Source organism: Schistocerca gregaria, chromosome 11, assembly GCF_023897955.1.
Source record: "Schistocerca gregaria isolate iqSchGreg1 chromosome 11, iqSchGreg1.2, whole genome shotgun sequence".
NCBI classification, from domain to species: Eukaryota; Metazoa; Arthropoda; class Insecta; order Orthoptera; family Acrididae; genus Schistocerca; species Schistocerca gregaria.
In genome coordinates, this window is record NC_064930.1 from 55,111,227 (window position 1) to 55,129,557 (window position 18,331).

The 18,331-nt window shown below is 45.3% G+C and overlaps 1 protein-coding gene across 15 annotated transcripts in view; it reads right to left on the bottom strand.

Annotated features, from left to right (window-relative positions):
• Window positions 1-18,331, bottom strand: part of LOC126295113 (speckle-type POZ protein-like) — a 623,042-nt gene that overhangs the window by 73,631 nt on the left and 531,080 nt on the right. For all 15 annotated transcript variants that reach the window (XM_049987382.1, XM_049987373.1, XM_049987377.1 and 12 more), the window contains one exon: window positions 16,924-17,500. In XM_049987382.1, coding sequence (XP_049843339.1) covers window positions 16,924-17,500 — 577 coding nt within the window. The remainder of the gene's footprint in view (window positions 1-16,923; window positions 17,501-18,331) is intronic.

Genomic DNA, 18,331 nt, shown 5'->3' on the forward strand with positions numbered 1-18,331 from the left:
TCACTGCCTTCGCCATGACGAAGTTTCCGTGGCTTTGCTGTACTTAGACGTTAAACTACTTATTGATATACTATAATTTTGATCTGCAATTACCGAACTCTGATTCTACACTATTTTCCCCTCTAAAAACTCTATTCTTAATTTTAAATTATTCTTTCTATAGCTTTTATCACTGTAAACTGAACCGAGGTGCTACACAGCACATGGCAGAAAAGTTGTCTGGAGGCGTGAATATTACGTATTCCATTCCATACTGAAATGGAAGTCGTGGAAGCACATTGTGATCTAAGTAAGATGTTTACAAGCAATGTAAATACTGTACACGTATAATGCGTGTATGTGTCTGTATGAGTACGTATCGGAGTCTGGCTGAGGTGGCACAAATAAAAGGAATAATAAGATATAACGCGCATGATCTAGGCGTTTAGCTCGTTATGTGGCACTCCTCTTATGAAGCTTAGCACACACTGTGTTGCACTGTTGAGATTAATTGTCGTAACTCTTTATCGTAGGCGCTTTATGGCAGACTTCTTCACGAAAGCTGAGTCATCTGCTACGCTGCTGAAAGAACATATCGAACGTAAAGAAAGCAAACTTTCTGAACTACTTTTGAAAACGTTTTACATATAGAGCAAAAAAATAAAACTCTACATATTTTGGATTTGCATCTTTATTTCGGTATGCAATTGTTCTAAAACGGTTAAAAATATTTGATAATTATAAGTCTGACATCACAGCCTGATGATGAGGTAGTTATCTTTCCGTTATTGGTCATACTTCAAAGTTGATTAACTCACTGCCCATTGTTCAAAGAATTTGTCGTGAACTGCGACTGCTAACCTGAGGGATCAGAAATTGGCCCATATTTCAAAATGCACATCTCCACATCATTGAGAGGTGAATGCTAGAATGCTAGCTTAGAGGCCGAGTGAGGAAAAGTGATGCAGCAAGGATTCGAACACATAAACTTTCCATCATTTTGATTTGCAGCTCCTTGTTTTGGCCGTGTTCGTAGTTAAAATTGTTGGATGTGAGGTCCGCCAGTTATGCAAAACACCGTTTTTCTCAGTACCCAAACATGTTTCGACACCACTGTGCCATTATCAGTGGGTTTTCGTTTTTATTTACTCTGCAATGTGAACATTTTTGTTAAATTATTATAAAATTCTGTGCATTTGTAGTTCACACAACAGATCATTTCTTTTCGTAAATATCTTTACGTTTTGTCTGCATGAAATTTCTGTATCACTTGTGTGGTAATTACAACAGGTAGCTTGTCATCTGTAACCAAACGATGTTGATGAGAATTTTTTTTTTTTTTTTTTTTGTGGCTGGGAGTTAACCTATCTTCTAAAAGGTAATTCAGTTTTTCGCAATGTTTTCGCACCTATGTTCGTTTTTACTTACGTTTTCGTATGCCAAGTACTTCCATTCTCTGCATAATGTTGAGGTGCTGCACACATTACTATAACAAGTATTTTTCATTAACAACTTCACTTGCCCAGAACACAGTGTGATTGTGGTTTGTTATGTGTCCCAGCCCACTCAGTATTCCTTTGTCCACCAGAGAGTTCTGAGCCAAATTTGAATTTTGTTTTATCTTTGTGTGTGTGTGTGTGTGTGTGTGTGTGTGTGTGTGTGTGCTTGTACGTGTGTGTGTGTAGAGTCTATCCGTTTGTACTGTTTTTATTTGTAAAGTTCCTTTAATGTGTTAAACAGTGTGCCCTTGCAGAGTGTAGTGTATTCGTTTAAAAACTGTTTTCCTTCTGCTATTGCCTTCTGTTTATGGAAGTTTTCCTCAATGGTCAGTTTGCTATGTAGGCTGTGGCTGGGTTTTAGTAATCTTAGGTCTGTTTCTATTGTGGTTGGGTGGTGATTGTGGGCTACAAGGTGGTCAGCAAATGTGCTATGTGGAACTGTTGCTTTTAAAGATCTGAGATGTTCCGAATATCTTGCTTTGAAGTTCTGCATGTTTGTCCTATGTACACTGAATCGCAAGTGTTGCATGTGAGTTCATATATTCCTGATCTGTTAAATTCATCCATGGGTGTTTCTTGTGTTCTGCTCTTTTTCTGTGTTGTGTTCTCCGTCCTGTATCCTATTTGGAGCCCCTGTTTCTTTCATACGTTGCCTGTTCTGTGAACAATCTTGTTATTGTAGGTGAGTATGTGCCATTTCGTTTTTTGTGTATGTTGTTGATCTGTTGTGTCTTGCGAGTGGTCATTTTCTCATCTACATCGTTTGGTTGCAGATGGCAAGCTACCTGTAGTAATTACCACACAAGTGATCCAGAAAATTCACGCAGATCAAACGTAAAGGTATTTAAGAAAGGAAACGATCTGTTGTTTGAACTAAAAATGCACATAAATTTATAATCATTTAACAAAAGTGTTCACATTGCAGAATAAATAAAAACGAAAACCCACTGATGATGACACAGTGGTACCGAAACATGTTTGGGTACTGAGGAAAATGGTGTTTTGCATAACTGGCGGACCACACATCCAACAAACACAACCTTTCGATTGCCAGCTACACTCACTAGTGCTAGACCACCATTGCCGATGCACATTAAAGACTACTTTTCAGACAGTCGCTCTCTCCAGCAATGGTGGCTATTCGTTAGCTAACAATGACATCGCTTTCGCAAATTTAATTCATCATAATTCGAACTAGGGATTAGCGTGCACATACAGATGGATGCGAGCGGGCAACTTCAGTTTATACATGATGTTGTAGCTATAAAGTGTGGTGAAACCTTGGTGCTAGGCGGCTGTTCACCTTTCTGCTTTTCCCTCCAGGTACCGTCTGTTAAGTAGCTAGCTGGTTCATAGCCCCAATCACTGCTACGACATGTCACTCCAGACAGCAGCTACATAACGAACAGTTAGTAAAATATGTGCTACTCACTCATCATTACTTAGTGGTTGTAAAACAAATACACAAACCTTCCTTGTGAGTCAGTCTGTCTATAAGTGAAGACTATATGAAAATGTCTATGGTTGTTGCTGAGATTAGTCATATACAGGGTGGTCCATTGATCGTGACCGGGCCAAATGTCTCAAGAAATAAGCGTCAAACAAAGAAGGGGGAAACCAGATGGCGCTATGGTTGGCCCGCTAGATGGCGCTGCCATAGGTCAAACGGATATCAATTGGTTTTTTAAAAATGGGAACACCCATTTTTTATTATATATTCGTGTAGTAGGTAAAGAAATATGAATGTCTTAGTTGGACCACTTTTCGCTTTGTGATATATGGCGCTGTAATAGTCACAAACATATGGCTGACAATTTTAGACGAACAGTTGGTAACATATAGGTCTTTTAAATTAAATACGGAACGTCGGTACGTTTGAACATTTTATTTCGGTTGTTGCAATGTGATACATGTACCTTTATGAACTTATCATTTCTGAGAACGTATGGTGTGACAGGGTGATTACCTGTAAATACCACATTAACGCAATAAATGCTCAAAATGATGTCCGTCAACCTCAATGCATTTGGCAATACGTGTAACGACATTTCTCTCGCCTTCTGTAATGTTCGCACATGCATTGACAATGCGCTGACTAATGTTGTCAGGCAATGTCGGTGGATCATGATAGCAAATATCCTTCAACTTTCCCCACAGAAAGAAATCCGGGGATGTCAGATCCGGTGAACGTGCGAGCATTGTTTGGTGCTTCGACGACCAATCCACCTGTCATGAAATATGCTATTCAATACCGCACACGAGCTATGTGCCGGACATCCATCTTGTTGGAAGTACATCGCCATTCTGTCATGCAATGAAACACCTTGTAGTAACATCGGTAGAACATTACGTAGGAAATCCGCTTCCATTGAACCATTTAGATTGCCATCGATAAAAGGGGGCCCAATTATCCTTTCTCCCATAATGCCGCACCTTACATTAACCCGCCAAGGTCGCTGATGTTCCACTTGTCGCAACCATCGTGGATTTTACGTTGCCCAAGAGTGCATATTATGCCGGTTTACGTTACCGCTGTTGGTGAATAACGCTTCGTCGGTAAATAGAACACGTGCAAAAAATCTGTCATCATCCCGTAATTTCTCACGTGCCTAGTGCAGAACTGTACACGACGTTCAAAGCCGTCGCCATGCAATTCCTGGTGCACAGAAATATGGTAGCGGTGCAATCGATGTCGATGTAGCATTCTCAACACCGACGTTTTTGAGATTCCCGATTCTCGCACAATTGGTCTGCTACTGATGTGTGGATTTGGCGCGACAGCAGCTATAACACCTACTTGGGCATCATCATTTGTGGCAGGTCGTGGTTGACGTTTCACATGTGGCTGAACACTTCCTGTTTCCGTACATAACGTAACTATCCGGCGAACGGTCCGGACACTCGGATGATGTCCTCCAGGATACCGAGCAGCATACATAGCACACGCCTGTTGCGCATTTTGATCACAATAGCCATACATCAACACAATCTCGATCCTTCCCGCAATTGGCAAACGGTCCATATTAACACGGGTGATGTATCACGAAGCAAATACCGTCCGCACAGGCGGAATGTTACGTGATACCACGTACTTATACGTTTGTGACTATTACAGCGCCATCTACCACAATGCGAAAAAAGTGGCCTAACTAAAACGTTCATATTTCTTTACGTGCTACACGAATATGTAACAAACATGGAGGTTCCTGTTTAAAAAAAAACGCAGTTGATATCCGTTTGACCTATGGCAGCGTCATCTAACGGGCCAACCATAGCGCCATCTGGTTTCCCCCTCCAAGCTAGACGAGTTTCGTCCTTTGTAGTTTTTTCGTTTGATGCTTATTTCGTGAGATATTTGGCCCGGTGACGATCAATTGACCACCCTGTATACTCCGCTATCCACAGAACGGTGTGTGGCGGGGGGCACTATTAGCGCCAATGTGATATTTCCTCACCCCCCCCCCCCCCCCCCTCCTCTCTTACACTCGCGGACTGCGCGAGGTAAAAGCGACTGTCTGAACGCCTCGGTACAGTCTCTAATTTCCCTCATCTTTGAATGGTGATCATTGCGCAATATGAAAGTTGGTGACTATAATACACTCCTGGAAATGGAAAAAAGAACACATTGACACCGGTGTGTCAGACCCACCATACTTGCTCCGGACACTGCGAGAGGGCTGTACAAGAAATGATCACACGCACGGCACAGCGGACACACCAGGAACCGCGGTGTTGGCCGTCGAATGCCGCTAGCTGCGCAGCATTTGTGCACCGCCGCCGTCAGTGTCAGCCAGTTTGCCGTGGCATACGGAGCTCCATCGCAGTCTTTAACACTGGTAGCATGACGCGACAGCGTGGACGTGAACCGTATGTGCAGTTGACGGACTTTGAGCGAGGGCGTATAGTGGGCATGCGGGAGGCCAGGTGGACGTACCGCCGAATTGCTCAACACGTGGGGCGTGAGGTCTCCACAGTACATCGATGTTGTCGCCAGTGGTCGGCGGAAGGTGCACGTGCCCGTCGACCTGGGACCGGACCGCAGTGACGCACGGATGCACGCCAAGACCGTAGGATCCTACGTAGTGCCGTAGGGGACCGCACCGCCACTTCCCAGCAAATTAGGGACACTGTTGCTCCTGGGGTATCGGCGAGGACCATTCGCAACCGTCTCCATGAAGCTGGGCTACGGTCCCGCACACCGTTAGGCCGTCTTCCGCTCACGCCCCAACATCGTGCAGCCCGCCTCCAGTGGTGTCGCGACAGGCGTGAATGGAGGGACGAATGGAGACGTGTCGTCTTCAGCGATGAGAGTCGCTTCTGCCTCGGTGCCAATGATGGTCGTATGCGTGTTTGGCGCCGTGCAGGTGAGCGCCACAATCAGGACTGCATACGACCGAGGCACACAGAGCCAACACCTGTCATCATGGTGTGGTTAGCGATCTCCTACACTGGCCGTACACCTCTGGTGGTCGACGAGGGGACACTGAATAGTGCACGGTACATCCAAACCGTCATCAAACCCATCGTTCTACCATTCCTAGACCGGCAAGGGAACTTGCTGTTCCAACAGGACAATGCACGTCCGCATGTATCCCATGCCACCCAACGTGCTCTAGAAGGTGTAAGTCAGCTATCCTGGCCAGCAAGATCTCCGGATCTGTCCCCCATTGAGCATGTTTGGGACTGGATGAAGCGTCGTCTCACGCGGTCTGCACGTCCAGCACGAACGCTGGTCCAACTGAGGCGCCAGGTGGAAATGGCATGGCAAGCCATTCCACAGGACTACATCCAGCATCTCTACGATCGTCTCCATGGGAGAATAGCAGCGTGCATTGCTGTGAAAGGTGGATATACACTGTACTAGTGCCGACATTGTGCATGCTCTGTTGCCTGTGTCTATGTGCCTGTGGTTCTGTCAGTGTGATCATGTGATGTATCTGACCCCAGGAATGTGTGAATAAAGTTTCCCCTTCCTGGGACAATGAATTCACGGTGTTCTTATTTCAATTTCCAGGAGTGTATATGCTCTACATCCTCGGCAAAGATCGGATTTATATTTAGTGAGCAGCCCCTTCCGTTTAGCGCGTCGTCTATCTACAAGTGTGTCCCACTTCCAACTTTCTATGAGATTTGTAAAGCTCTAGCGTTGGCTAAATGTAACAGTCACGAATCTTGCCCCTCTTCTTTTGACCTTCTCAATCTCTTGAATCAGACCCCACTGGTAAGGGTCGCATGTAGACGAACAATACTCTAAGACTGTAAGACGTATTGTAAGCAATTTCCTTTATAGAAAAACTGCATCGCTTCAGGATTCTACCTTTAAACCGCAATCTAAAGTTCGCCTTACCCGGTACTTGTGTAATCTGATCGTTCCATTTGAGATCAAATTCAAATGGTTCAAATGGCTCTAAGCACTATGGGAGTTAACATGTGAGGTCATCAGTCCCCTAGTCTTAGAACTACTTAAACCTAACCTAAGGATATATCACACATATCCATGCCCGAGGCTAGATTCGAACCTGCGACTGTAGCAGCAGCGCGGTTCCGGACTGAAGCTCCTTGGAAAGCTCGGCCACAGCGATCGGCCCATTTGATATAATTTCATATAGTGTCACCCAGATTTTTGAAGGATGTTACCTCTTCCAAAGACTGGCCATTTATTTTGTACTCGTGTATTAATGGGGATTTTTACTTTGTTATGCTCAGTAGGTTACACTTACTAATATTGAGAGATAGCTGCCAGTCATAATTTTCTGCAAATCCTCAATGATTTGTTCACAACTTTCCTGCAATACTACTTTGCTGTAGACTACAGTATCATCGGAAAACAGTCTAATGCCGCTGTCAATACCATCAACCAAATTATGTAAATCGCAAAAAGCAGTGGACCTATTACGCTGCCATGGGGCACACCTGAGGTTACGCTTGTTTCTGCTGAAGTCTCCCCATTCAGGACGACATACTGCTCTCTGTCTGTTAGAAAACTTTCTGTCCAACCGCATATGTCATCGGACAGACCGTAAACGCGCCCTTTTTGGAGCAAGCGACAGTAAGGAACTGAGTCGAACGCCTTCCGAAAGTCGAGGAATTTGGCATCAACCTGCGGGCCGGTATCTAGAGCCTGTTGTTTATCATGCATGTCTCGCATGACCGCTGTTTCCTAAAACCGTGCTGGTTTCTGCACATGGGCTTCTCAGAGTCTAGAAAGGTCATTATGTCAACACAAAATATGTTCCATGATTCTACAACAAATTGGTGTCAGTGAAATTGGCTGGTAATTATGTGCATCCGATTCTCTACCCTTTTTATAGATTGCTATGACCTGGGCCTTCTTCCAGCCCCGTGGAACTTTCTTCTGTTCCAATGACCTCTGGTAGATGATGGATAAGAATGGTGCTACATTTGTAGCATAATGAACATAAAATCCTTTGGGGGCACCGTGTGGCCTAGATGCCTTTTTGGCGTCTATGGACCTTAACTGTTTTATAATGCCAGGTACGCTGTCAGCCATCCTTGCGTTTGTCCTCTACCGTAAATGAGTTTTTGAAAGCTAGGTTTAGAATTTCGGCCTCCTATTTATCATCATCCGTTACATTACCCATATTGTCAGCAAGAGAATGTATCGTGTGTCACCTGCCGTGTGACAGTGTCGTGGTGGCACTTTTCAACAGGACAATGTTTGTGCACACATTGGCACTTGTCTCTGTGAATCGCCTCGGTGATGTTAAGGTGCTCCTGTGGCCAGCAACTTACACAAATCTGTCTCCCGTGGAACGTGTGTAGAACCAGTTAGGACGTTGTCCGCATCCCAGTGCAGGTATGAAGAATTTCAAGGTCCAGTTACAACGATCGTGGATCATATTGTCTCAGGAGAGGGTACAGCAGGTTTATGAAGCCCTTCCCAACCGACTCAGCGCACGCATTCATCACAGACGAGGCGCAACGTCTACATCTACATCTACGTCTACGTCTTTGCAAATCACGCTTAAGTACCTGGCAGAGGGTTCATCGAACAACATTTACAACAATTCTCTATTATTCCATACTCGGAAAAAAAACGAACACCTATATCTTTCTGTGCGAACTCTGATTTCCCTTATTTTATATTCATCATCGATTTTCCCTGTGTAGGTCGGCGTCAATAAAATACGAGGGTAAGTCTATTATGCGCAATTTAGGTATATTTTTGTATATTTTGGTAGTACTGTCGTTTTACGTTGATGACGCATGCTTTGTTTGTTTGTTGTTATATCTTTGCAATTTTCAGGCTGCTAGGTTAGTTTCGTTATGGCTGCCGTGTTAATCATGGCTGCTCCGCTGTCTGTTTGCACCGAAGAACAGCATAATTCAGTGATCCGTTTTTTTTGTGGTCGGAAAGCGTGTGGTGCTACAGAAGAATGCTGAAGATTAGATGGGTAGATCATATAACTAATGAGGAGGTATTGAATAGAATTGGGGAGAAGAGAAGTTTGTGGCACAACTTGACTACAAGAAGGGATCGCTTGGTAGGACACATTCTGAGACATCAAGGGATCACAAATTTAGTATTGGAGGGCAGCGTGGAGGGTAAAAATCATAGAGGGAGACCAAGAGATGAATACAGTAAGCAGATTCAGAAGGATGTAGGTTGCAGTAGGTACTGGGAGATGAAGAAGCTTGCACAGGATAGAGTAGCATGGAGAGCTGCATCAAACCAATCTCTGGACTGAAGACCACAGCAACTATTCTTTTCTTGTCCAAACTATTTATCGCCCATGTTTCACTTCCATACATGGCTACACTCCAAACAAATACTTTTAGAAACGACTTCCTGACTTTTAAATCTATACTCGATGTTAACAAATTTCTCTTCTTCAGAAACGCTTTCCTCGCCATTGCCAGTCTACATTTTATATCCTCTCTACTTCGACCATCATCAGTTATTTTTCTCCCCAAATAGCAAAACTCCTTTACTACTTTAAGTGTCTCATTTCCTAATCTAACTCTCTTTGCAATGACTCATCTTAAAATTTTGTAGAGTGAATGTCTGTGGTAAAGGATAAATTATTTAAAAGTTATGAATGAGTTACCGGAAATATAACCTTGCTTCCTCTTGTGAGCGAACCTCAAACGCTACAGCAGGTGCCAGAGAAAATATGGTTATAGTACAAAAGAAAACTAAGATGACTATGAATCTATGTGTTAACAATTTTGTTGTATATCCCTATAGTAACGCGTCCTTCAGTTTTACAGTGTGAATGACCGTACGAGAGCACAAATTTCTTGAAAGTGAAAAGTTAGGTCTGAAACTGTGGCTGTGTTTGTTTTGTCTTGTGAGTGGTTTGCGATCGGCTTCTGTATTTATCAGTGCAGATATGGCTGTAATAGAGCGCAGCATCTTATCAGGATGCAGAATGTTATCTTGGACGGAGAGTCATCGATACAAGTAGAGATAACTTCAGGTATGCCGCAGCGATCTGCGTTGGATCGATACTGCTCATGTTGTTACTGACTTGCTGGAAGGTCGCAAGAGCGACATCAGACTTTTTACAGATGATGGAGTTATTTATAATAAAGTAGCGTCTGGAAAAAGCTGCCCAAGTATTCCGTCTGATTTTGATAAGATTTCGAAGTGGCGGACTGCATTAAATGTTCAGAAAAGTAAAAATATATATTTAACAGAATTCAATAAGTCGTAGCGTATGACTAGAACTTTGGGGAATCACAACTGGAAACAGTCAACTCATGCAAAGAACTTTTAGGGATATGAAATGGAATGGTTACGAAAGCTGATTTGGTGGAAGACAGGTTCAGTGGCATGACGCAGCCGTTCTACAAAGCAAACTGCTTGCTAATCACATGTGCGTCCAATCTTAGAATGTTGCGCAACTGGGTCACACAAATGCCAGATAGGTCTCAAATGTGGTTCTGAACTGGCAGATGTTTGAAGATACGTGCAAATTGTCCCACGAAAGCATACGTAGAAAATTTCAAGAACCAGTAGCAGTTTGAAGACCGACCTCGGCTAATTACAGCAGTCATTCTTCTCAGACCCCATACACAGTTGAAGCATTTCCTAGTATTCTCTGCCATGCCAATCACTGTAGTTTGCGAAGTATAAATGTACATGTAAACTCAGTTATATATACAGATGTAAATGTATACCCAGATGGAGGTGTAAATGTAGATTTAGATCTAGAAGGACATACAGATGTAGATGCAGATGTAGTTTTATATGCAGGGTGGTCCATTGATCGTGACCAGGCCAAATATCTCACGAAATAAGCGTCAAACAAAGAATGAAACTTGTCTAGCTTGAAGGGGGAAATCACATGGCGCTATGGATGGCCAGCTAGATGGCGCTGCCATAGGTCAAACGGGTATCAGCTGCGTTTTTTCTAAAATAGGAACCCCCATTTTTTATTACATATTTGTGTAGGAAATATCAGTGTTTTCGTTGGGCCACTATTTACGCATTGTGATAGATGGCGCTGCAATAGTCACAAACATGTGGCTCACAATTTTAGACGAACAGTTGGTAACAGGTAGGTTTTTTAAATTAAAATACAGAACGTAGGTACGTTTGAACATTTTATTTCGATTACTCCCATGTGATACATGTACCTTTGTGAACTTGTCATTTCTCAGAAGGCAGGCTGTTACAGCATGATTACCTGTAAATACTACATTAATTCAGTAAATGATCAAAATGATGTCCGCCAACCTCAAATGCGTTTGGCAATACATGTAACGACATTCCTCTCAACAGCGAGTAGTTCGCCTTCCGTAATGTTTGCACATGCATTGACAATGCGCTGACGCATGTTGTCAGGCGTTGTCGGTGGATCACGTTAGCAAATACCCTACAACTTTCCCCACAGAAAGAAATCCATGGACGTCAGATCCGGTGAACGTGCGGGCCACGGTTTGGTGCTTCGACAGACCAATCCACCTGTCATGAAATATGCTATTCAATACTGCTTCAACCTCACGCGAGCTATGTGCCGGACATCAATCATGTTGGAAGTACATCGCCATTCTGTCATGCAGTGAAACATCTTGTAGTAACATCGTTTGAACATTATGCAGGAAATCAGCATACACTGCACCATTTAGATTGCCATCGATAAAATGGGGGCCAATTATCGTTCCTCCCATAATGCCGCACCATACATTAACCCGCCAAGGTCGCTGATGCCATCGTGGATTTTCCGTTGCCCAATAGTGCATATTATGCTCGTTTACTTTACCGCTGTTTGTGAATGACGCTTCGTCGCTAAATAGAACGCGTGTAAAAAATCTGTCATCGTCCCGTAATTTCTCTTGTGCCTAGAGGCAGAAATGTACACGACGTTCAAAGTCGTCGCCATGCAATTCTTGGTGCATAGGGAATATGGTACGGGTGCAATCGATGTTGATGTAACATTCTTAACGCCGACGTTTTCGAGATTCCAGATTCTCGCGCAATCTGTCTGCTATTGATGTGCGGATTAGCCGCGACAGCAGCTGAAACAGCTACTTGGGCATCATCATTTGTTGCAGGTCGTAGTTGACGTTTCACATCTGGCTGAACACTTTCTGTTTCTTTAAATAACGTAACTATCCGGCGAACGGTCTGGGCACTTGTATGATGTCGTCCAGGATACCGAGCAGAATACAAAGCACACGCCCGTTGGGCATTTTGACTGGAATAGCCATACATCAACACGACATCGAACTTTTCCGCAATTGGTAAACGTTCCACTTTAACACTGGTAATGCATCACGAAGCAAATATCGTACGCACTGGCGGAATGTTACGTGATACCACGTACTTATACATTTGTGACTATTACAGAGCCATCTATCACAAAGCGAAAAAAGAGGTCCAACTAACATTCATATTTCTTTACGTACTAGACGAACATGTGATAAAAGATGGGGGTTCCTATTAAAAAAAGAAAAAAACGCAGTTGATATCCGTTTGAACTATGGCATCCCCATCTAGCGGGCCAACCATAGCACCATCTTGTTTCCCCCTTCAAGCTAGACGAATTTCGTTCTTTTGTAGATATTTGGCCCGATCAGTATCAATAGACTGCCCTGTATATGTAGATGGAGGTGTAGGTGTAGATGTACGTATAGATGTTGATTTACTGTAGATGTAGGTGTGGTTGTGGGTGTAGCTGTACTTGTAGAGGGAGAGGCAGATGTAGATGTAGATGCAGATACAAATACAGATATATATGTACATGTAGTTGTATAAGGAGCAAGCAAAAAGTTTCCTTTCACCGATCATACAGTACATAATTAGTAAAACAATCACGCAAAAACACCGCGAGCGCTGAGGTAATGATCCCACTGATGTAGTAGGTAGCAGATACGTGTTATGTAGAACGCCATAGTTTGAAGTCCGTAAATGGCTGCTGCGCACTCTAGTCTGACAAGAATCGTCGAGGCTGAGAGGCCTCTTTCGAGGGACCGAAGGCGTCATAACCATACAGGGTGACATCAGGACTATGGGTTGGGTGCTCGAGTGCCACCCACTTGAGTCGGCGTAATTTCTGTCTGTCGACGTTTATGGCATGGGAGTCCGCCTGCTTGGCTGGGTAGTGACGTGCTCGCCTCCCGTGCAAGCGGACCCGGGTTCAATTCCCAGACAGGCTGGAGATTTTCTGCACTCGAGGACTCGATGCTGTGTCGTCCTCATCACCACTACAGCCTCCTCGCCAGCGCCACCCAAGTGCGGGGCCTGCCGGCCGGCAACAGCGTATACTCACTTCATTTCATTGTGACGTGGGAACATGCATTACCATGAAGCAGCACCGTCATCATTTCACAACAGCGTATTCTGACGCACATGCTGCCCTATAGACATCCTTCATTCAGTGACACGTGTCTACTGCACTTTATCCTACAGCAGCCAAGAAAAGAATAACTGTATATTGGTCCCGCCTGCATACATTTCGTAATAATGTCGCCAGAGTTCACGTTTCTGCATTTACTGCATTGCACGTCAGAAGGACAGGGATGTCGCACTAATACCTTGTCTACCCGTTACGGTCGTTATTCTCCCACATCAGAGTTGCTGCAGCAATGCCTTCAAATGGATACTTTTTCATCACCCCTTATACACACATCAAAAAGTTTTGCGTCACCTCCATTCCGAGAGTTTTGCAACCCGTACAGAAGACTGGAACAGACATAACAATCATTTCCACCCGTTTTTATTGCTCATGTAAACCACACACTGCATGTTGTTGCACCATACAGCGAGACCTTCAGAGATAGTGGTCCAGATTGCTGTACTCACCGGTACCTCTAATACCCGGTAGCACGTCGTCTTCCATTGATGCTTGCCTGTATTTGTTGTCGCATACTATACACAGATTCAGCACGCCACTGCTGGTCCAGATTGTCTCACACCTCAACGGCCATTCGGCTAGGTGCTTCAAGTGACTGGTGGGTCACGTCGCCCATAAACAGCCCTTTTCAATCCAACCCAGGCATGTTTGATAGGGTTCATGTCTGGACAACATGCTGGCCCTTCTACTCGAGCAATGTCGTTATGCTCAAGGAAGTCATTCACAAGATGTGCACGACAGAAGCGCGAATTGCCGTCCCTGAAGACGAATGCCTCGCCAATATGCTGCCGATATCAGTCAGAAGATGGGGTTCACGTATCGTACAGCCATTACGGCGCCTTCCGTGACCACCAGCTTCGTACGTCGGCACCACATTATGCCACACCAAACCAATAGGGAACCTCCATCTTGCTAGACTCGCTGGACGGTGTGTCTATGGCATTCAGCCCGACCGGGTTGCCTCTAAACACCTCTCACACGATTGTCCAGTTGAAGGCATATGCAGCACTCATCGGTGAAGAGAACGTGATGCCAATCCTGAGCGGTCGATTCGTCATGTTGTTGGGCCCATCTGCACTCCACTGCACGGTGTCGTGGTTGCAAAGATCGACCTCGCAATGGACGTCGGGAGTGACATTGCGCATCATGCAGCCTACTGCGCTCAGTTTGAGCCGTAACATGTCCTGTGGCTGCACGAAAAGCATTATTCAATACGGTAGCGTTGCAGTCAGGTTTCCTCCAGGCCATAACCAAAACTGGCTCTGAGCACTACGCGACTTCACTTTTGAGGTCATCAGACGCCTAGAACTAATTAAACCTAACCTAAGGACATCACACACATCCATGCCCGAGGCAGGATTCGAACCTGTGACTGTAGCGGTCACGCGGTTCCAGACTGAAGCGTCTACAACCGTACGGCCACACCGCGAGCCATAATCCGTAGGTAGCACACGTCCACTACAGTACTAGCGCTTGGGTGGCCTGAGCGAGGCATGTCATCGACAGCTCGTGTCTCTCTGTACCTCTTCAATGGCCGAAGAGGTTCACTCCGAGACGCCTGGACACTTCCCTTGTTAAGAGCCCTTCCCGGCACAAAGAAACAATGCGGACGCAATCGAACCGCAGGAATGAACTACATGCTGTGTACCTCCTTCTTAATGGAATGACTGGAAATGATCTGATATTGGACCCCCCTCTGTCTAATAGGCGCTACTCATGCATGCTTGTTTACATCTTTGGGCAGGTTTAGTGACATCTCTGAACAGTCAATAGGACTGTGTCTGTGATACAGAATCTACAGTCATCGTGTATCTTCAAGATCTCTGGGAGCTGGGGTGATGCAGAACTTCTTTGATGTGTGTATATGTAGACTGTTCTAAGCAAAGAAAATAGCAGAAAGGTGGGAGGAGTATATAGAGGGTCTATACAAGGGCGATGGACTTGAGGACAATATTATGGAAATGGAAGAGGATGTAGATGAAGATGAAATGGGAGATACGATACTGCGTGAAGAGTTTGGCAGAGCACTGAAAGACCTGAGTCGAAACAAGCCTCCGGGAGTAGACAACGTTCCATTGGAACTACTGACGGACTTGGGAGAGCCAGTCCTGACAAAACTCTACCATCTGGTGAGCAAGATGTACGAGACAGGCGAAATACCCTCAGACTTCAAGAAGAATATCCCAAAGAAAGCAGCTGTTGACAGATGTGAAAATTACCGAACTATCAGTTTAATAAGTCACAGCTGCAAAATACTAACGCGAATTCTTTACAAGCGAATGGAAAAACTGGTAGAAGCCGACCTCGGCGAACATCAATTTGGATTCCGCAGAAATGTTGGAACACGTGAGGCAATACTGACCCTATGACTTATCTTAGAAAATAGATCAAGGAAAGGCAAACCTACAATTCTAGGATTTGTAGACTTAGAGAAAGCTTTTAACAATGTTGACTGGAATACTCTCTTTCAACTTCTAAAGGAGGCAGGGGTAAAATACAGGGAGCGAAAGGCTATTTACATTTTGTACAGAAGTCAGATGGCAGTTATAAGAGTCAAGGAGCACGAAAGGGAAGCAGCGGTTGGGAAGGGAGTGAGACAGGGTTGTAGCCTCTCCCCTATGTTATTCAATCTGTATATTGAGCAACCAGTAAAGGAAACAAAAGAAAAGTTCAGAGTAGGTAGTAAAGTGCATGGAGAAGAAATGAAAACTTTGAGGTTCGCCGATGACATTGTAATTCTGTCAGAGACGGCAAAGGAGTTGGAAGAGCAGTTGAACGGAATGGACAGTGTCTCGAAAGGAGGATATAAGATGAACATCAACAAAGGCAAAACGGGGATAATGTAATGTAGTTTAATAAAGTCGGGTGATGCTGAGGGAATTAGATTAGGAAATGAGACACTTATAGTAGTAAAGGAGTTATGCTATTTGGGGAGCAAAATAGCTCGTGATAGTCAAAGTAGAGAGTATATGAAATGTAGACAGACAATTGCAAGGAAAGCGTTTCTGAAGAAGAGAAATTTGTTAACATCGAGTACAGATTTAAGTGTCAGGAAGTCGTTTCTGAAAGGATTTGTATGGAGTGTAGCCAAGTATGGAAGTGAAACATGGACGATAAATAGTTTGGACGAGAAGAGAATAGAAGCTTTCGAAAGGTGATGCTACAGAAGAATGTTGAAGATTAGATGGATAGATCAGATAACTAATGAGGAGGTATTGAATAGAATTGGGGAGAACAGGAGTTTGTGGCACAACTTGACCAGAAGAAGGGATCGGTTGGTAGGACATGTTCTGAGGCATCAAGGGATCACAAATTTAGCATTGGAGTGCAGCGTGGAGGGTAAAAATCGTAGAGGGAGACCAAGAGATGAATACACTAAGCAGATTCAGGAGGATGTAGGTTGCAGTAAGTACTGGGAGATGAAGAAGCTTGCACAAGATAGATTAGCATGGAGAGCTGCACCAAACCAGTCTGAGGACAACAACAACATATGCAGATACATATAGAGATGTACAAGACGTACAACCGTAAATGCAGATGTAGATGTAGGAAGTAGAGCAACTGAGTTACAAGTAAGCCAGACAGACCAGACGTGGAGAGGACAGGCGAGCACGCTGCGGTACCTGGATTCCTGGTGCAGGTCCGCGAGCAGGCGGTGGATCTCTATCACCTCGCAGGGGCTGTTGAGCACGGCATCCGCCCAGCCCTGCGAGGCCATCACCCGGTGGCTGTGTTCGCGGATGAAGGCGACCGCCGACTCTACGAGGCCGGGACAGGAGTGCCTCACAGCCAGCACGGCTGCGGCCGCGGCGTTGTGCACGTCGAGCTGCGCGACCAGCTGCTGCTCGCACCGGCCCTTCAGGGCGGTCAGGCCGTACTTGTCGGCGGCGGTGAGGAGCTGGGGCGCGACGCCAGCCAGCTGCGGAGCCTCGCCCGTGTAGCAGTAGACGAGCAGCTGCCGCAGCACCGGCCCCTCCACGTCCCGGATGACCACCTTGCCCCTCCGGGCCTCCGCCGTGTCGTGGCGGAACGTGGCGGCGAACACGGGGCTCCTGGCCCCCAGCACGGCCCTGTGCGCCGCCAGCCGGGTCTCGCCCGCCACGAGCGTCACCACAGCGCCCTCTCCGGCGTCCAGCAGGGCGCCCAGATCCGCGACCGTCGCCTCCAGACCCTCGTTTACTGCCGACATGACTGACGGACCTGGAACACGGGCACCACTCGGTCCCGACACGGCGGGGCAAATGTGTTGCGTGTTGGGCTGCACGGGAATGTGAGGTCAGGTATGCTTATTGCCACTGCACGCGAACGTCCATGTCGACCATTTGGGAAGGTCACCGTGTGGTGCAGCGAGTGCCTCGGGACCCCTTCACATCTGCACGTGCCGTCCTAGAGCGAGTAATGGATTCGCTGCAATATCTACATCTACATCTACATGACTACTCTGCAATTCATATTTCAGTGCTTGGCAGACGGTTCATCGAACCACAATTGTACTATCTCTCTATCATTCCATTCCCGAACAGCGCGCGGGAAAAACGAACACCTAAACCTTTCTGGCCGAACTCTGATTTCTCTTATTTTATTTTGATGATCATTCCTACCTATGTAGGTTGGGCTCAACAAAATACATCCGCATTCGGAAGAGAAAGTTGGTGACTGAAATTTCGAAAATAGGTCTCGCCGCGACGAAAAACGTCTTTGCTTTAATGACTTCCGTCCCAACTCGCGTATCATATCTGCCACACTCTCTTCCCTATTACGTGATAGTACAAAACGAGCTGCCCTTTTTTGCACCCTTTCGATGTTCTCCGTCAATCCCACCTGGTAAGGGTCCCACACCGCGCAGCAATTTCCTAACACAGGACGAAAGAGTGTAGCGTAAGCTGTCTCTTTAGTGGACTTGTTGCATCTTCTAAGTGTCCTGCCAATGAAACTCAACCTTTGGCTCGCCTTCCCCACAATATTATCTATGTGTTCTTTCCAACTGAAGTTGTTCGTAATTTTAACACCCAGGTACTTAGTTGAACTGAC